The sequence below is a fragment of the Cervus elaphus genome, chromosome 11 (genome assembly GCF_910594005.1).
Source record: "Cervus elaphus chromosome 11, mCerEla1.1, whole genome shotgun sequence".
Taxonomy (NCBI): Eukaryota; Metazoa; Chordata; class Mammalia; order Artiodactyla; family Cervidae; genus Cervus; species Cervus elaphus.
Genome location: NC_057825.1, coordinates 71,378,117 through 71,396,357, shown reverse-complemented (window position 1 = coordinate 71,396,357; position 18,241 = coordinate 71,378,117). Strand labels below are relative to the sequence as shown.

The following is an 18,241-nucleotide window of genomic DNA, read 5'->3' as shown; positions in this document are numbered from 1 at the left end:
GTGATCACATAAGGCAGAAGAGATAAATTACACCTCAAGAACAGAAAGGGGGATGAAGAGGTTTATATGCTGCATCTTCCAGAAGATAGTTTATTTAGAACTATGATGATAAGAACCCTCTAGGGTTTTTGAATATATGATAATTTACTATGGGTGTTATTTTGATACATCAATAAAATATGACTATCTTTTATTGATAAAAGACCACATGATTCTTTGAAAATGTTATGAGGACGTGAGAAGATAAAGAATTGAAACCAAACAAATTAGTAACTCTGAATGCAGAGATGTAAGGAAGAGTCCCATAACTATAATCAGTTATGACAACTTTAAAACTTGAATAGAAAAGCTTTTTATTTATGAACTATTATTTGACAATCACTAAGAGCTAATTAAATTCTTGTGTGAGGTTTAGGACTTAGAGAAAATGTCTGGTCCCAGGGTATAAATGGCAAGAGTCCATTGTATTTTTTTGATGTGTACATATCAAAATGAGTATAAGACGGCATAGAAGTAATCTTTCTGCCTTTTTCTATCTCCAAATAACTTTGCCGATTCATTTCCCCCTGTCCATTGCATGTAACTTTAGACAATTCTTTTCTCAAGTGAGAAAAGAAATAAGGATACTGGATCCAAATCTGTTGATGTTACCAGAATTACAACCTCATGTTTTCAGATGGAATCATATCTACTGGACTATAATATTTTTATGAATATAGCAAAACTGCCTAAAGTCACTAAAAACACACCAAAAGTAATTCTTTGTGGACAGAAAATTAAGAGGAATTCACACTTGAAAAAAAAATAGTCAAAAACATTTTAAAAAACAGTAATAGCTATAAGGTCTTATTACCCCTAGAGTATATTTATGCTTTCTGTAATAAAGTACTAGTTGCTGTGTGGAGGGAAATGTCCAAAAAGCAGAGTTATATGTTATTTACAAAAAGCTAGCAGTAAAAGCTAAAAGCAGAATCTTTATTTTAGAAGTACTTACTATATGCAGTTCTAGGTAGTCACCCAGGCCAGAAGAACTGTCCACTCGCACCAATACAGCTTCTTTCTGAACAGTACTAAACCCTATGGCCAGTCTGTCTGCTCGTGTACTTGGCCGGTCATTAGGAGGCCACTTATACGTGATTTGTCCACCACCTTTGCTAAAGATATACGTTGTCCCAGCTGGAAAACAAAAACCAAAACCAATTAGTCCAAATATATCAAGGCACACTTTCCTATGTATTATTATGTTGACATATTAGTAAAGTATTAAATTTACAGCATGGCAATCATAAATAAATAAAATAACAAGAACAGAAACCAAAAACCTATGGCAAAGTGAATAAGGAAATAACAGATTTTAATCATACATGTTCAAGAAAAAGAAGTTTGTTTTTTTTTTATATCAAGGCAGCTTCATTTTTAATATACTCATTAAATCTACCAGCAGGTGTTTCAGAACAAATGAGAGATTACTGCTTTTCCACAGTTGGACAAGCATGCAATGTAATGGGGTTTTCTTTTTTTCTGCCAGTTAAAAAAGTAATAATATAGTAGAAAACATTGACTTGGATGCTTCAAAAAGGAGCAGAAACATGTATCAACTTGTGTCTGAAACAAGAGCTGCATGTAGGTGTGACAGGGTCATTCAGCACAATTGCAAGCATGCTACAAATCAACTTTTATGGAGAGAGGGCCAGTTCACATATGACAGATGATAACTAATGGATAAACAGCCATAAGACCAATAGTCATGTCAAGAAAATACAGATAATAGATCCCATCTATAGAAGTCGGGTCATATATAACACACAATATCTGCTAGCTGTCAAACTATTCAGCTCCATAAAAAGATCCATTTTTTCCCAAAGCAAATGGTGGTCTTAGAACAATGAGAATAATGGCATAGGCTCATTTGCTAAGTGTTCAAATTTTGCTTTATGATGGTGATATCAGTAAGTATCCATTTGGCTTTAAAAAGAGCTTTGTTCAAACGAGTCTCCTAAACACCTGATGTGCTAAAGTCCTATTTCATTGTAGCACTGACATCCACCTCATTTAATGCAATAAAATTAATTCTTTGAGTCAGAAATTTTGGAAGAGACATGCAAAGATATACATAAAGGAGAATGAATCTTCCTCCATACTAAATGGGACCAGAGAAATAATTCTTTTATTATCCCAAGAATAAACTTTAAGGTACAATTTATAGAAGGGAGTGTAGCCTCCCAATAACAAAGGATGTTAGTGTATATTTATTGTGTACCTACTGTGTGCCAATATGGTAAGGGAAGCAACAAGATTAAATGTCAAAATTTGGCCTCAAAGTATCTTGAGTGTATGGAAACATAGCTTCTACCAAGAATAAGGGTTGTATGTAAAAGTGGAGTATACAGCTGTATATTTTCAAGGTATCTACATACTCTCAGTTGCTCAGTGGTGGACGACTCTACAATCCCAATGACTGTAGCCTGCCAGGCTCCTCTGTCCATGGAATTTTCCAGGCAAGAATACTAGTCAGTTGCCATTTCCTTCTCCAAAACACACACAGAACATACCCTCAACTGTGGGTTTAAGCTGTGGGCTCTGGGAAAGCAACTATAACAGACAACCTATGAGTGAGTGTAAGTCGCTCAGTCATATCTGTCTCTTTGCAACCCGCCAGGTTCCCCTGACCACGAGATTCAGTATTCAGGCAAGAATATTGGAGTGGGTAACCATGCCCTTCTCCAGAGGATATTCCCAACTCAGGGTTTGCAGATAGACTCTTCACCATCTGAGCCACCAGGGAAGCCCCAAAGGGCTGACGGGATATTAAGTCTTATTTTCTGTGTGCGTGCGTGTATGCGTGCTCAGTCATTTACGACCCCATGGACTGTAGCCTGCCAGGTTCCTCTGTCCAAGGAATTCTGCAGGCAAGAATACTAGAGTGGGTTGCCATTTCCTACTCCCAGGGATCTTCCCAACCAGGGATTGAACCCTGGTCTCCTGCACTGGCAGGCAGATTCTTTACCACTGCACCCCCTGGGAAGCCCACATTAAATTTCTATGAACCAAAAATAAATAAATAAATTTCTATGAACCAAATTTACCAATTTAATGAAGTTGCCTTAGTATCACATTTATATACATTTAATTAAATAGGGAATGATACAATTTTTTTTTCTCTTTTTATATTTTGGGGTCAATTACTCTTGGCATTCTGTCTGAAACTTTTCCATAGGTCCTTGAGAAACTCCAACGAACCTTACAGTATGTCTTATGTGCCTGATTGATTAAATAGGCCTTAGTGTGTAGACCTGACCCAAGAAACATATCAGGATAATATTGTATAAAAGAAATAAAACAAAATCTTGTTAAACTGTAGTGGTAGAGGGACTATTCATTTTCTTGAGTACTAATGTATGAAAGCAGTTTCTCTGTCTCTCTCATGTGAGAATATGTAAGTTACGTCTGAAATGTACTAATCAGTGTGCAAATAAAGAAGATTCAGGAAGGATATACATATTTGCATATCAGAAATTCCAGAGCCTTCTAGGCCCATTTATGCTCTACATCATCAGAGGATTGTTCACCACAATATTAACAAGCAAGCACAATTTGATAAATAGTCTTCTGCTTGGTAACTATTGCAGATGATTAAGTATTAAATGTTTCTGAAAATCCTACATTGATAAAAACAGGACAAGAACATATAAAAGTAAAGGTTTCTTTAAAAAGAGAATGTGTTGGTGACCTCTGTGGTGGTACTTGATTGATTTTGTCTTTCTCTTTTCAATTAACTTTGTCTTCTAATGACTATATATTGTGTACAAATTAAAAATATTCAAGTAGAGATATTACTTAATAATATAAAACAAATATAAGGACTCATATGTTTTCCAGAATCATCAGAGTAAGGGAGTCTGGCAAAGCAACAATATCATACATTATATGATCATTTTTAACATTAAAAACCACTTTCACAACAATTTTTTTCATTTTCTGTTTACTTCTGTATGGAAAGTAGGGCAGGCATTACTCCCACAACACATCTGAGAAAATTCAGTCATAAGGATTAACCTGTTAACTAAGTTGCAAACTTGGAAGAGCTAGTAGAAATCTAGTATCCAGATTCTACTCCTGTATTTTTTTTTAACAGAAATGTTTCTGTTACCATAACAAGACTGTCAAGAAAAAGTTAATTGGATATGTCAGACTGAATTTATCAAGGCCAACTGCTATCATATTCGAATGTCTCATATCCATAAAGTGACATTTGCACCTCATGATCATATACTGTCCTTTCACCTCACAATGCTTTTAAAGAAAGAAAGAAAAAAATAACATGTAAATGTGAAATGACAGAACATTTAATGTATGTAGATTAACATTTAGTTTAGGGTACACTTCCCAAACTTGTGGAATTACGAAAGTTTCCAGTTGCTCAGCTGCAGAACTTGAGGATAATAATTTAAAGGTTTATATTTTCAGTGGGCTTCCCTGGTGGATCAGAGGTTAAAGCGTCTGCCTGCAATGCGGGAGACGTGGGTTCAATCCCTGGGTCTAGAAGATCCCTGGAGAAGGAAATGGCAATCCACTCCAGTATTCTTGCCTGGAGAATCCCATGGACGGAGGAGCCTGATGGGTTACAGTCCACAGGGTCACAAAGAGTCGGACACGACTGAGTGACTTCACTTTCACTTTATATTTTCAGTAAGATAAATGTCATAATACAAATATCATTACTCAAGATTTGATTTCATCTCTTACTTCAAACTTTTCCAATAAGTGTTAAGCCTTGGCAACTAGCACGCCAGTAGCTACTCTGTCTTCCTTATAGTGACTTTCTAATTTTTCAAGTTTTGCCGAAACCAAGGAGAAACAAGTGTACTACCATGTGCCAAACATTGCAGTTATTTCTAGTGCCCTTTTTCTTCAGATGCATCTGAAAATCAACCTCTCTCCTTTTTTTCTTCTATATGCAGAATAGGGCATTGTAATGTACTCATCAGCACAATTCTATAATAAGCGAGAGACTCAGATGCCCAGCTCCCAACACAACTCTCTACACTTCCCTTTATAAGCATCTTGGTTTTCAAACAAACAAACAAAAAAACCACTTTGCATCAAACTCTATGTCCTCAAAAATCTACATTCTTAAAGTCCTCCTTCCATCAAGATAGAAAATAACAATATACTCTATTTTGGTGACTTTAAAAAATATGAGAATACTCCCACAATATAGATGACTAACGTGTCAAAATCTACTTCATTTAACATGCATCTTTCTGAACCAAGGATATGATGTATACTGTAGCAGAAGAGATCAGAAATTAAGAATGCAAGTTTTGGACTCAGACAGACCTGGCTGCAAATTCCAACTGTATCATTTACCAGTTACATGCCACTGAGTATGTTTTAATTCTCTTTAATTCTTGGGTTTCCTATCCTTGGAAATATGAACACTGCCTCATAGAGATTCTGTCAGGAATAAACAAAAAATTGCACAGTAAAGCCTCGGTCCAATTCCTGACATATGCTAAGTACTCAATACACTTTAAAGAGAAGGGATGACGTACGCACGCGTGTATTGTGCTGTTCTGTGGGTGTGTGCTCAATAGCATCTGACTCTTTACGACCCTTTGGACTGTAACCCGCCAGGCTCCTCTGTCTATGGGATTTTTCAGGCAAGAAAACTGGAGTGAGTTGCCATTTCCTCCTTCAGGGGAACTTCCTAACCCAGGGATCGACCTCGCTCCTCTTGTGTCTCAGCATTGCAGGCAGATTCTCTACCCACTAAGCTATCAGGCAAGCCCATGTGTGTATTGAAGTGAAGTGAAGTCGCACAGTCGTGTCTGACTCTGCAACCCCATGGACTTCTTTGCGCCAGTTCATGGAATTCTCCAGGTTAGAATACTGGAGTGGGTAGCTGTACCCTTCTCCAGGGGATCTTCCCATCATAGGGACTGAACCCAGGTCTCCACATTGCAGGCAGATTCTATACCATCTGAGCCACTAGGGAAGCCCCATATGTATGTTGACGATTTAAAATAACCAACACTGCAACACTGTTGTTTAGTCTTTAGAAATGTTTGATTCATTTCAAAATTGTGTCAAACCAAATGCCTTTTAAGAAATGGCTTTCCTACATCCTGGGTTTTATTACTCTTTTCAGTATTTTATTCCTTAGATTAGCACTTTTGTCACATAAACCCATTCCATCATTATTTACATTCACTAATACTTGACAAAGAGAAGGATATTAAATTGCATCACTTTCATGAGAAAAAGAGTATTAGTTCATTGCCATAAAGTATCTAGCATGGTAATATTTATAGCATGACACAAAAATTCACTTTGTTAAATAAAGGGGGAAGCTATGCAAGATGAACTGCCATTTAGCTACATTTTTAAAAATTTTATTTTATAGGAACATGTTTTACTTTATTATATAAGTAAATTCAATGCACAGCAACAGTACATCTTAATCACAGTTCCAAGAGTTTTATAAACACAGGGAAGAACTCGGAGGAATGTGGCACCTCTCTTATTTATGCATGTTTCTATATGGCAAGCACTAGCACATCAGTGCCATGACTAATAATGGATTTATTGAAAATTAATCCTGACATCCATCACATCACTAAATGTATAGGTGACTCAAAGTGGTTTTCAGCAATCTTCACATTTAAGCTATAGAGGAAGTCTATATTACTCACTCCAAATTCATTAACAAAGCTGGTTTCACCAGATACAAATTTAGCAGTGTCAACATACTTCACACTGCAACAAGCATTTGTAAAAATTATACATGGGCTCTTACTTCTAATGTTTGAACTGCCTGTGATGTTATAATAAATGTATTTTTAGATTTTTTACTTAATATCTATTTACATAAAGGGGTCTCTCCCCTCCTTTTGCTTTCCAACCATCTCTGCTGCTGCTGCTAAGTCACTTCAGTCGTGTCTGACTCTGTGCGACCCCCTAGACAGCAGCCCACCGGGCTCCGCCATCCCTGGGATTCTCCAGGCAAGAACACTGGAGTGGGTTGCCATTTCCTTCTCCAATGCATGAAAGTGAAAAGTGAAAATAAAGTCGCTCAGTCGTGTCCAACTCTTCGTGACCCCATGGACTGCAGCCTACCAGGCTCCTCCGTCCATGGGATTTTCCAGGCTAGAATACTGGAGTGGGTTGCCATTGCCTCCTCCTCCAACCATCTCTATGTTAGCCTTATTCCTGCAAGTGGTAATACACTCCCTCCAACAGGTTGAACCTTTCTGAAGAAGAAAACCAATCAGCATGTACAGTTCTGCTTGATTATTGATTGCCTTGGATCCTTGGAACATGAACAATAATATAATTAACTTCAGAATAGACTAGCTTCTAACTCATAACATAAGTATATGAATAAAATGTCCTTTTCTGAAAGTCTATAATTCTTTCAATGTCATCATGTAACCAACATGAAATATTCAGGCCATTATGCTTCTATTAAATGTAACAGGGACATAACACTTTTTTCCAGTGAAACTCTGCCAGGCAGTCAGATTGAAATTTAGAGTAAAACAGTTATAAATAAGGGGAGCTTTTATTTCTCCCACAACCTTATCAAGACTGTTGCTTAATCTCAATTTCTTAAACAATTTCTACCTATACAGAGCCATTATTCTGAATAAAGTTCACAGAAAACAAAAACAATAAGAAGACCACCTTGTATTAAAAAATAGGTCTAAAACTAGTAAAACAAATAGATTAATAAATCTGAACAATCTTACTTGTATTCTAAAGCAAGAAATTCTGTCTACATTAATGTAAATTCTTTGCAAGATCACAAAGAATTAAGTTGTGAGTGCTATAAATTCCTAATTCCTAAAATTTCATATAAGAGTCTTATAAATCAGGAAAGGTGGGCACTATATTAGGAGAGATGACTGGAATCATAGTAACAGGAGTTCCTACCTAAAATATGTAATCAACTCTAAATCTAAAAAGTAATAACACCAATTACCAATATTGAGAATAAGAGACAGCCCTCAATGCCACAGATCTAAGGGTGAAAAAATGTTAGGAAAGAAAGGAAAATAAAGACTATATATATCACAATATGAGACTCCTGATGGAAGGTGCAGACTTGGTAGAAATAACAAATACAATTACAACTAGCTAAAGAGACTAGAAAATAAGACAAGGTTTTCACCCATACATCTTTGAGAAAGAGAGCAGGTAGGTCTTCAATGAAAAACAGGGCAAGAAACAAGCCATGTCACTGAAATGGCTTAGATACTGGCCTCGTAGCCTGAATCAGAGCAATGAAAAGAAAGTCAACAAGAGTTTAGATAATTCCCAAAGAACCAAAGCCTTAAGAAAGGAACTCATGATGACATTCCAGAAAGAAGGAACATTGGGAGGTTTTTCATATATGGCACTTTGCAAGGTCCATCAGAACCCTAGACTTGGGAATTAAGGAAATTTATTGAATTAAAAAAAAGTTTGTTGAACATCTATTAAATTGAATGTAAGCTGACTAAACTGTGAGTACCCTGTTTCAAAAATTTTGTTTGAGTGTCACTGTATTGACTCACCACACACACACACACACACACACACACACACACACGGCTTCATTATAAAGGAATCGTGAACTTGGTTCAAACTTTTTCACAAAGATTCTTGAGCCCCATGAAATCAGGAGTTAGACTCTCAGGGTCAATGAGGACTCACTAGGCATTAAAAACTAATGTCTCCCAAAGTTTCAACGTGATCAAACAAGACTGAACCACTCAAACTCCACAGCAGACCTATGAGTCATGAAAGAAAAGAATCAATGCCACTAAGTCAGACCATATGAGTTTTCGCTTGGGTCCAGTCAAGGTACCATTTTAAAAAGAAAAATGGCATGAGCTTGTTAGTTGCTCAGTTGTGTCCAACTCATTGCCACCCCATGGACTGTAGCTTGCCAGGTTCTGCTGTCCTTGGAATTTCCCAGGCAAGAATACTGGAGTGGGTTGCCATTCCCTTCTCCACGGGATCATCCTGACCCAGGGATCGAACCTGGGTCTCCTGCATTGCAAGCAGATTCTTTATTGTCTGAGCCACCAGGGAATTTTATTCTATAAGAAATTTTAAACAAGTTAAAACTCAAGAAAATGGAATAGCAAAAAACTATCATGATTTCTATAAGTTCAGGAATCACTTCTCTTAAAGATAATTTCAATAGCAAGTGTGCACTTCAATGACAAAGTAGGGAATTTTCCCCTTTGCCTATCTGGCCCAAAACTTTTCTCTAATAAAAGCCTTTTTAAATAAATATACTGTATTTTTCTGTAATAAAAAGTCTATATTCCTGTGATCTTGGCAAGGACAATATATGTATAAGTGTATCATATATAGTTTTCATTTTGGTATTTGACATTTCCATATTTTGACATTTATGGAAAGAAGATGCTACATGGAAAAAAGTATTCACTCTTTGGAAAAACAAGTGCACTCTTCTTAATGAATGAAATAATTATCAAGTGGATTCAGGGCTGATCTACCTTGTTCATATCCTAAATATCTGTTCAGGGATAGCACAAATAGCTGCATAGACTGGGCACTGCATGATCAAAAAGGCAGTGTTCACATAAATGCAACATGAACGGGGTGCAAAGCTGAGACTACGTAAATAGCCACTGATGTCAAACGTAGTCATTTGAATAAGTCATTCTCTTTCTCTATCTTATAGGGAAATTAATCAAAATAAGAAACATTCCCAAGCTGACCTATCTCTTGGTTGTCTAATATGTGAAAGGAGCAAGGAATATAAAGCTGAAAACACATAGCCCTTTTCCCAAACAGGTAGGATCTGTGAATTAGAGATAAATATCAGGACAATAATTTATGAGAAATATCAGGAAAATGGCATTCAGCCACGTCACTATCTATGCTGGATTTTTTAACAATCTTAGAAAAGAAGACAATGTTAAAGGCACTGATTAATGGTAACGGTAAAAAGAGCAGAAAAATTATTAACAAAAACAATTATATCTATATTTTCTTTTCAAAGTCATATAATTATTTCAAATATTCACTTGAAATAATGTTCAGTGAATATTATCTTACTAAATTTATACAAGTAACACGTCACTTCGTGGTTTTTTTGCAATATACTTTCCTTAAAAACTACTCATTATTTCCCTCTCTAAACATGTTATGTAGAAAATACTCCCTCCAGGAAGAATTGAGTTGAATAGTTTTAACTGCCCAGGGAGATGAGTTTGTTCCGAGATCAAATTCAAAGTCTTGGAACCTTTTAAAAGGCTCCTGGAATCTAAGTTATCTGGCTGAGAAGAAAAACAAGTAAATGGTAGACCTTCTGCCAATCAAATTAGAAAAAAAAATCATAAAGATAGCAAAGTGATCTAGAGTTAAAAATAAAACTAAGCAAAACAATCTCACAACCAATAACCCTAAGAACATCAAAGGTTTATGTCTTTCCTTCTGAAACTAGACTCCCTCAAGCAGTAAGTGAACTTTATTAAAAAGTCTCTGACAAGTAATTCAGTAATCAATTTGCATTAGGGCTACAGGCAGCAAGGAAGGAGGGAGAAAAAAATCATACCTTCTGCTCCCTTAAGAAAATTCTCATTTTAAAAAACATATAATAAGCTGTGAATGCTCCTAATAAATTCTTTAAATCACTAGCCAGTAAGTAAAGGTTGCAAATGCCTAGTGATGGCCTTCAATTTACTTTTTCATAAATTAATTGTCAAAATGGTTTTCAGAGTTAAGAATTTACTAGCATCATGGTGTGAAAAACATCATAGGGTAAAAACAACTGACATGAACACAGACTTAATGCTGAAGTGCTCTTGGAGAAGATAAAGGGCAACTTTCCTTTTACAAATGACAAAATAGAGGCCCAGAGGAATCAAGTGGCTTCTTAATTTCATACAGATGCTTGGGGACTGTACCCTACTCTATTCCTAGTGCACAATTAAGAGCTAAGACTAAATGACTGCTTCTTGTTTAGATAAAGAAGCTAAAATTCACAAGTCAAGGTCTCACTTCAGTCATCTCTAGAGGTTTTTCTAATGATATTCCCTTGGTTTGGATTTGGTAGACTCAAAGTTTCTGAAATGGCACTTAGCAGAAATGATTCGTTCATATTCTGACATTTTCAGTGTCTAGCCTGAATCTTTAAAAGGCGTGAAGCCTTTGCAAATCTTTATTGCCAGCATCCTGCCTCAGAAGTCATCTCAGCTTTGGCTTGTTCAGACGCTTCCAAAATGCTGAACAGAGATGCAGAAGCCAAATCTTTATCATTAATACCATAATTACTTTTATTGCACACCAGATAGGCCCGACAGCTTTTGTCAGTGACACCATTTCCTGCCCTTAAAAGCAGAATTCAATCCTGAACACAAAACTGCATGTGGTTATACTGAACTACTTTGAGGCCCCCATATCAATAATAAATTCATAATACCCCAATTTCCTCCTGCCTCCAATCTTTCCCAGTATCAGGGTCTTTTCCAATGAGTTGGCTCTTCGCATCAGGTGACCAAAGTATTGGAGCTTCAGCTTCAGCATCAGTCCTATCAGTGAATATTCAGAGCTGATTTCCTTTAGGACTGACTGGTTTGATCTCCTTGCAGTCCAATAAGACCAATTAAATTATTTATTTGTAATTTTAAACTAAAACTGGATAGAGTACTATTCACTGATTCAGAAGTCACTCCAAACTAAGCTCTATCACTTAGGCGTGCACAAGTGGTAGAATATACATTCTTCTCCCAAAGCGACTTTTACTTTTGCTGATTTATGCTTCTCTGCTGTACCTGGTCTTCTTTTCAGTCCTGCTTCCCATTCTCATTCCAGCAAAGGTGAATTCCCTCTCTTTACCATCTACAGAACTTGTCTTGAACTTGCAAACCATTATATAAGCCAGAGTTGCCTTTTTTTGAAATTTCCATCTTAAAAAGTATGTATCCTAATGAAAGGGGTCTTGCTTTAATTCTTGTTATCCTCATCAGATTTATGTCTTTTATTCATTTATTAATCACTAATAAGAATCTGAAATAAAGCTTGAACCAAGTAAGGACTGGTGATAGGATTATAAGCAACTTAAGGTTCCTGATCCTCAGATAAGTATAACAAATTCCATGCTTATATCCACTTCTAAGTAATCTGAGTAATTTTTCCTGTCAAATACAGAAACTCAGATGAAGAGATAACTTTCCTAGATTACCCTGATAATGAACACCATTCTCCATTTCATTCTGTCTGTGGAAGAAATAAATCATGAATAGTCATGAGACTCTTTAACCAGGTAATGATGACCCTTTTAAGTCAGAACCAAGTCCCACAATTTTCTTGAATAACCCAGTCCAAAGTTCTCCATATTTTATAATGAAGAGATGGATATAATCTTCTAGTCCTTAAAAATTTATTAATCATCAGAGAAACCAAGGAGACAGCACCATAACCACAGTGATCAAAATTAACATCACCAGCAAGGAGTCATATAATTTGGGCCCCCCAAATATGAGTGCTGAGAAGGGCACAGCATCATTTCTATACTGCTTTTTGTCAAAAATGCATAGCCTCAACCTATTCATAAGAAAACATCCAAAAAACTCAAACTGAGGGACATTCTCCAAAATAACTGGCAGCATTCTTTTCAAAAGTCAAGGTTAGGAAAAAAAAGGCTGAGGAATAGTCCCATATTGGAGCGAACTAAGGAGACATGACAGCTAGATGCATTGTGATATTTTCATGTGTAGCAATTAGTATTAATATATACTATAGCTGTGATGAATATGATGAATCACAGATGGGGAATAAAAAAAAGAAACAAAGATGGGGAATAGTGGGCAACATGGGAGAAAAGTTTGTATCTCCTTTAACATAACAAGAAAAAAATACCTAGGTGAGATTATTTTAGAAGTTGCCTGGAAAATTGAAAGCCAGATGACTTAGTGAGGTGGTCATGAAAGACTATTAACTCAAAACAAGGAGTTGGGATTTTTGACAAAAACAAAACACAGTGATGAAACAGCAGCAGAAGGATGCTGGTGGAGAAAGAGAACACAAAAGCAATACAACAGTATAATCCAAAAATAGAAACATCCATATATTCAATAAAAATTTAAGTATTTGCTATGTATAAAGCACCATGCTAGATACTGGAAATGACAGAAAGGTATATGTTAAAGCTGTAGGATCCAGTTTTTCAAAAACTCCCCTTTCAGGCATTTGTAATTTCCTGAGTTTTTCTTTTGTATTTCCATTCTTTCAGCTATTGTTTAGATTGCATCACCATCAATCTAAAATGTAATAAATACTCATCCTTACTGATTCAATATTTTCCTGCCTTTCCCTAATTTAAATTTACTATACAAACTAACATTAGATTTATTTTGTTTTGAAATGGTGTCTGAAATCACTCCTCTATTCAAAGACCTCCAAGGATTAAACCACTGTCTATCAATTTAAATGAAAAACCCTTATAACTGTGAACATCCTCCACACAAAGCAATCCTCTACATCAGTCAAACTGGGGAATTCACTCAGTCTCCTGAAATACCCCCAAATTCTTTCAGAAAAGATAAAATTTAATATAGTTCTGAAAAAATAAAAGCAAATGTATTTTTGTGGGCAAGGTTTTCATGAGAAAAGTCACAAAGGCACAAAACAGGTTCCAGAGAGATGGAGTAGATCCACTTACATTAATGACATCACCTTTTTTCAGAAGATATATTTTTAGGCACTATTATTTCCTATCTCTTTGTCTCCTGAATTAAATCTCTAGATAAATACAGAGTACAAATCAGATAGTGGAATTTAGGACTGTTCAAGGTCAGTGCTAAAAGAGATTAGATCAGTTCTAGCAGTTCAGAATATTCATAATTCTATGAAATGCAAATTTCCTTTAACAAAGAGCCACATAGCTTCACAAATTTAGAAAAATGGGATATTACTGCCATTGAGATAAATTGTATTTAATAAGAAGTGTCTTGGTGATATCTACTATTTATCCTGAATCTTCTCATTTCATCTTTATCAAAAATGAAACCACTTCTCATTTTCTTAAGTGTTAGTCTGTCTACGCTTAGTAGAAAAAGCAACAATTCCAGCAACCTAAATTAAAATATAATTTTTTTGTTCGTTTGTTTATTCATTCTTCATCTCAGACTCTTTGAAACAGCTTAGTAAAGATGTCAATAATAATAAATATCAGCCAGTTCTAGAGGTTATCAATCCACCTATTTTCATAGTAAAAATTACAAGAAGCAAAAAATTGGGAAATTAGACCACTTATATTGACAAGCAATTTTTGGTATTTGAAAGATTTAAAATCCAAAGATGGATTTTTTTTTAACCTATGATGATATTTGTCCAATGGAATTTAACACGGGAAATGAATTTTGAAAGTGATGGAAAAGCAAAAAAAAAATGGTTCTCTACAGAGATCTATTTCACCATTCATGTGAAGATATATAACTATGCCTGAGAGTCATTTTTGAAGTTGAAATGACTGAAACATTAGAGACTGGATTAAAGTGCCATATCAGCCCCAGGGCAGGGAAGTGTCAAATTTTTCTTCTTTTATGTTAGTCTTCCTAGACTAAAATTACAAGGTGGTTCCAATCTGAACCTCAGATCCTTGAATACTCAGGTCCCCAAACTCAAAAGACCTTCAGGTTTGAAATATAAGTCTTTGAGCTCTAGTCTTCGAATAGCATGTCTGAAAATGATTGAAAAAGAGCTATAAGACAAAGAGGGTAGGGCACTATTAAAGGATAAAATAGGCTTCAAGCTTAAGAACAACCATACATAGGTCTGTCCTTAAAATTTTAACTTGTTTTCAATTGGTTATTGTACTGAAATGAAGTTTGCCATGCCATCTGCCTTTAAAGTCTTTTAAATTAAATTTAATGATTCTTGTGGGGAAAAGAGGCCATTTCTAATTCAGTATAGTCGTCTGCTTACTATTAATCACTAATTAAAATTAATTATTAACAATGCGATAATTTTTCCTTGAATAGTCTAAATCATTAATCAAAAAATGACATTACTTTCTGTTTCTTCTTTGGTCTATTGAAGTGATAGTTTTATGACTTTTGGGTAGATGTTACTGAAGTGAAGATTCTAGTCAGATTTGTAACAATAATACCATCTAAAAGCTGCATTTAACCAAGAGAGCAGTATTTTGGGAACAGCAGGCAGTATAAAAGTGCTTTGTGAATATTAACATATTCCAGCAAATTAGTTTGCACTCATTATCATAAGCAATTACTTACTGTTTAGATGCAGCTCGTATTAAATTGGCAAGCAATTTGCAAGAATTAAAACATAACATAGAGAGCTTTCTGAAAATTCAACAATATACTGAGACAAATTATGCTACTAGGTTCACAGACCATGTACCAAACAAGGTTACCGATTAAACATATTTAACATTAAAATAATAGTTAGTTGACTACATGGGCTTTGTAATGCAAGATACTTTTGTTAACTATTGTTTGGAATGCTATCAATGCAATTATGCATATCAGAGCCTAGAAGACATTAAAAAAAACAAAAAGACTGAAGAGAAAGTGGGAAGCTTTTGTTTTCTGAGAAGGAACTAGCTGTCAATTTGACTAAATTTTGGTATTTTAATAACCCATTACATTGTCTTGAGTTATTTGGGACTACTTAATCTTCCCCTTTAAGAAGCTTCTGTCATCTTGATCTTTCTTTCCAATTATATCTGTGGTGAAGACTGCTGCTATTCACCACTATTCATTTCAAGTCTTTAATAACAGAACTCAAAGCTGGGCATACAGTTAAAATGTGTAAACTGGGCATACAGCTGTCCAGCTAGAGCCTCCATTTCCCATTCATCTTTGCAGCTTGATGGGGCTACGTGACTAAATTCTGGCCAATGATACTGGAGCAAAAATGATGTGTGACTCTTCCAGTTATGGGCCTGAAAGGTACCTGCACTTTACTGGTAGGTCCCTCTCTCTTTATGCTGAGTCATAACTAAAAACTGGAACTTCCCTAGTGGCTCAGATGGTAAAGAATCTGCCTGCAATGCAGGAGACCTGGGTTTAATCTCTGGGTCAGGAAGATCCCATGGAGAAGGGACTGGCTACTCACTCCATTATTTTTGCCTGGAGAAGCCCATGGACTGAGGAGCCTGTTGGGCTACAGCCCATGGGGTCACAAAGAGTCAGACACGACTGAGTGACTAACAATTAACCAATAACTGAGCCAGCTGCCTTAGAACTAGAGACAGAAGATCCTATGTGACGAGTGGGAAAAAAGAAAGGAGAAAAAAAAATCTTATATTTTGTTCATACCTATGTATTATGGAGGCATGAACATTTTTACAGCAAAGGGTATTTACAATAGACTTTAAGACAAAATGACAAAACATTTCCAAGTACTTTTTTGTATTTACGACAGTCAAATAAATGATAGGGAAACTGTAATTATCTATATTTTTAAAATTTAAAAGAAACTGGTGTTCATGATGTAAAGTGATTTGTCCATGGTCACACAGTAATGTGAAACTGTTCTTATCAAAACCTTCTGCAAGGCTATTAACCAACTATTACCCTTTTTATAATTAGCCAAGGTTACTCACCCAGGCAGATTCAGTGGGGGTGGGGATGGGGGGGGACCATATGTTTTCCTGAATCTACCCCATTCCCAAATTATTTTCTCCCTTACAAAATCAGAATGACATCTATTGTAAACCATATTAAAGAATGTGGTCTGTGACCCTGAAGCAAAGTGAAAAAACTGACCAGCACTGACCCCATTTGCTTGACTATAGAGCATTTACTTTAGGAAACTTGTAATTGTTTATTCTTCTTCTGCCTCTTTGAGATGTAAAACTTCTTCCAGCTCCTTGATATTTTTATAATTTAGGAATGTCTTTCTTAAGAACCTAGGAGCTATCTCTTTGAAATGTAATCAATAGGAAAGACAGTGTCCCCTCTGTCCCAGTCTCTGTGGAAAGGTAGAGGCCAAGCTTGGATAAGCACCAATTAGCGAACATCAGGATTTAATCACCTTGAGCAACTTTCCTCCCCCACCTCCAGTGTCCTCCAGCTTTTTACCACTGCTCAGTCCAGCACTTAAAAAGTGCTTTTGTTTCAGAAGAGTTGCCTTCAATCTCTCCCCCTTTTTCAACTTTTCTGGTGCCATTCTTCTTTGATATCCATGACTCCTGATAAATTATTCACATTTATCATATCAGTTATTCTGCCATCTAAGCTAGTCAGCCTCAGAAAAAGAAATAGCAACTCGGTCAAAATAAAAATAGAAAATTATTTCTTCATCTGAATTTCACTTCCTCATTCACAGAGAAAAATATTTACTTCTCCACAGAAATTAAATAAAGTATTATCAGGTAAGGTTAGTAATAAGAAATTTGGAGAAACGTTCTTTAGAGGTATTTTTATACACTAATTCAAAATGCTAGATAATCTGAGGAACATCTATGGAGACTGAATTGTAAGAGACTTTTTTTTTCCATTTATTTTTATTAGTTGGAGGCTAATTACTTTACAATATTGTAGTGATTTTTGTTATACATTGACATGAATCAGACATGGATTTACATGTAATCCCAACAAAATGGGCTTCCCTGGTACAGTAAATAATCTGCCTGCAACATGGGAGACCTGGGTTCAATCCCTGGATCAGGAAAATCCCTGGAGAATAGAATGGCGACCCACTCCAGTATTCTTGCCTGAAGAACTCCTTGGACAGAGGAGCCTGGCAAGCTACAGTCCATGGAGTCACAAAGAGTCAGACACGACTGAACGACTAACACTTTCAATTCTTTTTATAACAAAGCTGTGATCATTTTATCTCCATTTCTTGAGAACAGTCACAGCAAAAAATATATAATTATCAATATAGAGCAAATTTTACTTATTTTATTTTGTATTAGTTTTATATTGTTTGTCTCTAATAGTTTATCTTGAGGATAAGAACTAGTTCTCATGGTTCCTTGTATTTACCTCAGAGCCTAGAATACCACTAGATAACTTTGCAGATATATAACTACATGTGATGTGGTAAAAGAAATAAATCTTTATTTCCATTTGATGTTTTAGAATCAAATACCTTTGCACTACATGTATAACAAAGGATTTATTAATGGTAAGCTGGAAACAAAGAGAAGTATAATGTGTCAAAATCTATATGTCAGCAAATGTTCTCAGTGCCTTGAAAAAAACTGTAATTTAGAAAATATCTTCAAAAGGCTATAAATTGGGAG

The 18,241-nt window shown here is 35.7% G+C and overlaps 1 protein-coding gene across 20 annotated transcripts in view; it reads right to left on the bottom strand.

Annotated features, from left to right (window-relative positions):
- NRXN1 (neurexin 1) overlaps positions 1–18,241 on the bottom strand; it is a 1,160,507-nt gene that overhangs the window by 352,616 nt on the left and 789,650 nt on the right. For all 20 annotated transcript variants that reach the window (XM_043918044.1, XM_043918041.1, XM_043918043.1 and 17 more), the window contains one exon: positions 995–1,176. In XM_043918044.1, the coding sequence (XP_043773979.1) occupies positions 995–1,176 (182 nt within the window). The remainder of the gene's footprint in view (positions 1–994; positions 1,177–18,241) is intronic.